General features: G+C 36.3%; 1 protein-coding gene across 2 annotated transcripts in view; it reads right to left on the reverse strand.

Annotated features, from left to right (window-relative positions):
• The window catches only part of LOC106879240 (uncharacterized), a 407,510-nt gene that overhangs the window by 260 nt on the left and 399,750 nt on the right, over positions 1 to 7,500 (reverse strand). The window contains exon 2 of one of the 2 annotated variants that reach the window (XM_089365500.1): positions 1 to 2,554. This exon is cut by the window's left edge and continues 260 nt beyond it. In XM_089365500.1, coding sequence (XP_089221626.1) covers positions 1 to 2,554 — 2,554 coding nt within the window. Of the gene's footprint in view, positions 2,558 to 7,500 lie in introns of both variants that reach the window. The other variant, XM_089365499.1, reaches the window with a different exon arrangement.

The raw sequence follows: 7,500 nt of genomic DNA on the forward strand, positions 1-7,500 counted from the left end.
CTTCGTCATGCGATTCAACTCGGCTTTGCCGCTCTAGCCTCGAGGTTGACTGAGACCTCGTGCGTTTACTTGCAGCTGAAGGTGCTGCAGATGTTGGGGGTGAAGTAAGAGAGTCAGTGCGATTAACGTTGCTGCTGCTGCGACCGCTGCTGCCACTGCTGCCGTGTTTGTTGTCTTTGTTATAGCAACTGCTTCCATGGTTACCGGTTGTTCTGCTGCTTCCAATATTGCGACAGTAGTTGTCTTGGGAATCTCTGGAAGCATGGGAAGTTAACAGGTGGCGCTGATTGGATCTTGACATAGACGTGTAACTATTGTCATGGTTACCGTCTGTTGATTTGTTTTTGCTCAAAGAATCATTGCGTTTATTAGTTTCTCTTCGTTGAAGAGACCATAGATGTTGTTGTTGTTGTTGTTGTTGTTGTTGTTGTTGTTGCTGCTGCTGTTGTTGCCGTCGCTGCTGTTTTTGTGTAGTAGAAGTATTTTCGCCACCTGAGAGGCTTGTCAACCGTGTTGTAACGATGCCCGTGTTCTGAAGTTTTCGGGAGTCTTGGGCATTCGGTTTGTGTTGCTGTTGCAAAAGTAAATCGACTGCAGTTGCAGCAGCTTGCGTTGCTGCAGAATCCGCACTTAAACGTAAAGGTTGATCTGGTTCTTGTTGCTCTTTCAGTTGCAGCTGCTTTTGCTGTTGCTGTTGCTGTTGCTGTTGCTGTTGCTGTTGCTGCTGGTGATTATGTTGTTGAAAAAATGAAGATGCAGACGTTGAACTTGTTGTTGTTGTTGTTGTTGTTGTTGTAGTATCAATCATGCTGCCGCTCATAATAGCAGCAGGCAGACTGGTTGCTTTCGGGTTACCGGGGACGTTAACAGTAATAATACTAGACTGGCGACTTGTCGAAGGTGTACTTCTGTTACTCATGTTGACCATTTCAAACGAGGCAACGGCCGGGGAATTGACGATGACGCATTGGTGACTGTTAGATGTGTGTGGAGTACAAGAATATGTTGCCATCGACGTTACTGAAGATGACTGGCGTAATACACCTCTGTCAATGGAAGCACTATTATTTCTGTTGGGATATACTTGGTCTTGACCTTGAACTCCACTTGTTGAGGCAGCAGTCGTAACGACCGTAGAGGCAATGCCCGAATTTCTTGACCTTTTCCGTTTACGGCGCCTCTGTTGCTTGATGCTAGCATAGCCACGCAAAGTTGCTTGGGGCGAAACGTCTGTATCTTCGTTTTCTGTGGCACTCTCTTCTTCATCTGCATCCACTGCGTCATCAATACTTGTTATGTGACCACTAGACATCAAGGAACTACCTCTTCCGGCCGTTATGCAGTTGCTCGGTCGTGCATCTCTGGCAGATGTCGAAAGATACCCGTTCGAGCAGGATCCACGTATATAGCAACTGTTTTCAGATCCTTGAACGTTTGATAGACTAGAGAATGTGAAGCTGCGCATAGGAACAGTCAAATTGCCGTTGGCGTCAGGTATAGGGCGTCGTAGTAAGTAAGTCGTCTGACAAGGCCCGTCGATTGGAGACTGAATCAAAAGAGCTTCTGAGTAGCTTGGCACTATGGCGTAATTGTTTCTTATAGTCATTTCCATTTCTGAGCTACCCATTGTACTTACCCGAGATAGTTGACCACCTGTCCCACCAGCCGCTGCACTATCGAGGTAATTCGTTCCGAAGAGTTTGTGAACGTGTAAATGTACGTAGGCCGTTTTGTATTCGATTATAACACGAAGCGGCCACGACAACAAAAAGAAAGAAGCAATCCAGAATATGATATGTGACACATACCAAGGTAGATTTTCCGGATCTGCAAAGGCAATCATGTACTCTTTGAAATGTACGTTTAGGAGGTCCATGCCCTCTTGGCTTTCCATATAATCGTCACGGCGTTCGTTGTCTTGAAAGAACTGAGCGCGCTGATCTTCGAACTCACACTCAGCTTCAAATGTCGCGAAGGAAAACCCTTTGGTGAAGCGAATCTTAGTCGCCGGATACAAATCTAAACCGACAAGTACGCGCGACACATCTTTCACTCCACAATTTGAAAAATTGAACGCAGAGCCCGCGGCATGCGAATTTACTCGTTCATAGTAAACTTGCGTCGTCGTGAAGGCATCTCCGTTCCTGTATCGCGTTACTTGCCTAGTCCGGCGGACATAATGATAACAGACCGCTTTCCACCAAATAATGGGTAATGCTTCGCGCATGTTTCTTACCCGTTCGTACACCATGTTTCCATCCACTTTGTATTGCAATTGTATTCGAGTGTGACTGTGCCAGCACTCGACCAAATAAACAAGGTAAAGCATTATTACAAAGGCCACCGGAATGTATATGTAGCCATCGTCGCAAGGCGAGGCATGTGATATTTTCGTTAGAAGGCTGTCGTACAGGCTGGTGACTTTCTTCGTGACTACAGTAAGTCGACACCACGTGATCGCTGCTAGACATGCGTAGATGAGAAGAGTGAGGATCAGGCACTTCCAGTGTGTATCTCTCCGCATCGACACGCATAGTGACTGTTTCACAGGACGCTGCTGGAAAGAAAGATAAAGAAGAGAAGAAAAAATACGTTATTAGAGTAAATTCTAAAAGAATAGATAACATAAATACTGTGTCTGTGTGTGAGTGTGAGTGAGTGTGTGTGTGTGTGTGTGTATGTGTGAGTGTGTGAAAGGGAGAGATAGATAGATAGATAGATAGATAGATAGAGAGAAAAAGAAACAGAGAAAAAGTGAGAGAGAATGAGAGGAAAAGCAGTGAATAGTAGAAGCTGAGAAAGAAGATTACACACACACACACGCACACACACGCACACACACTTCAGAGTGAAACTCAATTAGATATAAGACACACACACACACACATACATACACGTACAAACACACACACACACATACACACATTGTGAGACTCAATAAAATATAAAAATTCTGAAGAAGAATCTGAAAAAAATTCCTACTGAAGCATACAATCATTTACTCAGGTATTTATATCTACTTTAAAGTCTACTCTATGCTTCGCTAACGAGATCAGAATAAAATCGAAAAATCTCCATAAAAGTTCTCTCATAAGTCGATGAAATGAAAATGAGATTACTCATTGACAAATACTGTCGTTTTTCTCTTGACATTTAAATCTACTTAATTTTTTAATTTTTTTTATTTAATGGTCCATCCATTGGAACATATTTCTGTTAGTACGTAGGAGAAACGATCAACAAGATGCATTCAGATCTGTTGAAAAGTTCCATAGCAAATGGGTTGTCACTAGCTTAACAGCACTAAATTTATACTCTCTCTCTCTCTCTGTCTATCTATCTATCTATCTATCTATCTATCTATCTATCTATCTATCTATCTATCTATCTATATTCTTTTACTTGTTTCAATCATTTGACTGTGTCCATGATGGAGCACCGCCACAAAGGGTTTTTAGTCGAAGAAATCGAGCCCTGGGCATATTCTTTGGCAGCCTAGTACTTATTCTATCAGACACTTTTGAAATACCTCTATGTTACAGGGACGTAAACATACAAACAACGGTTGTCAAGCGATGGTGGTGAGGCAAACATAGATATTTCCTTATCTCCTAATCATTTTTTTTCTTCTCTGAAATGGATAATATATATATATATATATATATATATATATATATATATATATATATATATATATATATATAGGGTCATTCAAAAGTCTCCATACAAAGGGAAAAGTTATTTTTTTATAGGAAACAATTTATAAGATCCCCTAGATCCCCTGGTCAAACCCCTCTTGATTTCTATCTTTGGGGGCATTTGAAAGGCATGGTGTATCACGGTAAGATAAAAAAACAATTTGAAGGAATGTATTACCAACTCAATTTGCATACGTATCACCAGATGTGCTATTACAAGTTCACAATGAGTTGGGTAAACGTATTGCAATGCGTATTCAAAACAATGCTAATCATAAAGAGCCTGTTAAATAAAAAGAAAAAATCTGTTCTTATAAACTGTTTCTTATAAAAAAGATAAATTGTTCCTATGTATGGTGACTTTTGAATCATCCTGTATATATACTCACACACACACACACACACACACACACACACACACACACACGCACACACAACAGGTTCTTTTAGTTTTCGTCTACCATATCAATTCACAAGGCTTTGGCCGGCTCGGGGTCATAGTAGAAGATACTTACCTAATGTGTTCTGCACTGACACACACACACACACATAGATATATATCACACACACACGCACACACTGAATCTATATATTTCCAGGACAGGCTTTTACTTACTACAAAGTCCACACTCTATTTCTTACATAATTTTTAATGGATTTTCTGACAGTTATCTTTTCATAAATGATTTTCCAAAATAGAATTGCACGTCGTTTTTCAAGCTCCGACGAGGCCATAAGGTGATACACAAACGCTCAGCTATGAGAGCACGGCATCTTTTAACAGAGAAAAAGCTGTAAGCTAATGAAGTTGATTGCATATCTTTTTCCCTTGTTGTTTATTTAATTTCACACACACGCACAAGTATATATATCTGTGTGTGTTTCTATGAATACATACATGTGTACACATATGTATGTATGTATGTATTTATGTATGTATGTATGTATGTATGTTTGTATGTATGTATGCATGCATGTATGTATATATATATATATATATGTATGTATGTGTGTGTATGTATGTATGTATGTATTATCTCTCTCTCTCTCTCTATCTATCTATCTCTGTATGCATATGTATATATATATATATACATATATATATATATATATATATATATATATATATATATATATATATATATATATATATATATATATATATATATATGTTGTTGTACTTGGGGATGGTCATATTGCCAGTTTAGCCAATAAAAACACACGCACTGTATATTTGGTGTTAATTTGCACACATAAGAAAGAAGGAAACAAAGGACCACTGATGAGGTCACAGAAGTGTGACGAAAGAACTCTGGCCGAAATAAGATTAAGATTAATGTAATATAAAGCTGAAGCAAATTAACACCAAATATACAGTGCGTGTGTCTTTATTGGCTAAACTGGCAATATGACCATCCCCAAGTACAACAACATCTGCTTCAACACACGATTTCACATAAAAAATCTTGCAAAACAAATATATATATATATATATATATATATATATATATATATATATATATATATATATATATATATATATATATATATATATATATATATATATATACATATATATATATATATATATTAGCTAGCTGACGTACCTGGTTATTCCCAGGAAAGCGGGCTTATCCCTTGTTTCCGTTCTCATAATTGTTTCGCTAATCCAGTAACAACAATGCAAAGTATGTAGCCCTTGAAACGGTTTTTGTGTATTTATTGAGAATACCGAACTGTCTTACAAAGGATCTTGTTTTTGGGAATTCCCAATAAATTATGAGTACCCACATTGTGAAGTTAGTTATGTAATAACATGAAACTAATTACCCGATAGTAAGAATTCAAATCAAGTAGCCCCGAAAAGGGATTTAATACGTTCCCAGAGTATACAGAACTTAGGAGTAAATATTAATAATGTATGTATACTAAAATCGTGAAGCATGGTAGGTAATAACAGGCTAATCAGATATGAGATAATAACAATTCAAAGTAATTAACTGTGATAACAGATTTTGTGCATTTGCAGATAATATTATCCTCAGCGGCGCTAGTGTTGGTATATTCGTGAATAAGTCACTAACCGAAATAAGTGGATCTGTTATTTAGGAAAATACTATTTACTTGTTTGAGCGTTGTGCTGGATAAATTGCGAAAACAACTCAAATAATTCAAATACTAAGAAATAAGCATACTCAATTTGATTTATACGAAATAATTTACGAACATGAATGGGTTATTTCCCTTGGTTACATATAAGGAACCCTTTCAGGAGCGAATGGTTTATTTCCCTTGGATGTTTAAAAATAATATATTAGCTATATGTAGTAGATATAAGAATCCCTTCCAGGGGCTTTATTATCGATTGTTTCAATAACCTAAGTATGTCACTAGTTTTCCAGACATGAGTTCTACTCAGGTGTCACGTTTCATCAAAATCGATAAAACAACGTAGGAGGAGTTAGATAACAACGCCACAAACAAACACGCCCACAGATTTCCACACATGTAGGATATATATATATATATATATATATATATATATATATATATATATATGAGCTAATGTAAATATATACAAATAAATTTGATAAATATCCGATAAATTGGCGACGTAAACCAAGTTTGAGACAGATGAACTGATTGATATAAGACTAGTTCTGTACCTATTTTTCTCACACCCTCTCCCTGTATGTATGTGGGTATATATATATATAGGTAGGTAGACAAGCAGATTTAGATACAGATATAGGTATGCATATATATATATACATGTATATTTACATAATGTGTATGCATAAAAATAGACAACATATATATGCATTTATATATATATATATATATATATATATATATATATATGCCTCTCTCTCTCACTCTGTATGTGTGTGTGTGAATGTGTATGTATGTATAAATATCTACACACATTTACAATTATAAGTAGATACTTATGATAGATGGTATAGCAAAGAGCAGCAATAGACATATAAACAAATAGATTACTGAGAGGATAAACGGCTAGACAAAAATTTGGAGTAACATCGCAAGATGTAGCAAAGGAAATAGTCAAATAAATTCTGAGACTTAAAAACAAAACAAAACCAAAAAATAAAATAAATCATATGAATGAATAGATGAGATACAAAAGTAAACAGATGAATTCGTAAAATACACAGCTCGATAAAATCTGGCAGAGAATGAAAAAAAAAATGATACGCTATAAATAATTCGTATTGGCACATATTAATATGAAATAAAATTAATTCTGAAATATTTTCGTAACACATACACACAAACTCAAACACACACACACACACACACACACACACACACACACACACACACACACACACACACACACACACACACACACACACACACACACACACACACACATTGTGGGTGTATATGTGTACATGTGTGTATATATATATATATATATATATATATATATATATATATATATATATATATATATATATATATAATAAAAACTATATAAACCGTGGTTCATATATTTATATATTAAAAAATATACATATACATATATATGTATATATAAGTGCCAATGTACGAAACTCTCGGCCCATTGAGTCAGTCTGTCGATTCGCTAAATGTTGTTGTTGTTGTTGTTGTTGTTGTTATTATTATTATTATTATTATTATGATTATTATATTTAAGGCGGTGAGCTAGCAGAACCGTTAGTACGCTGCACGAAATGCAAAGCTTTATTTTGCCCGTTGCTACGTTCTGAGTTCAAATTCCGCCGATGTCATCTTTACTTTTAATCCTTTCAAAGAC

Source organism: Octopus bimaculoides, chromosome Z, assembly GCF_046866305.1.
Source record: "Octopus bimaculoides isolate indiv1 chromosome Z, ASM4686630v1, whole genome shotgun sequence".
NCBI classification, from domain to species: Eukaryota; Metazoa; Mollusca; class Cephalopoda; order Octopoda; family Octopodidae; genus Octopus; species Octopus bimaculoides.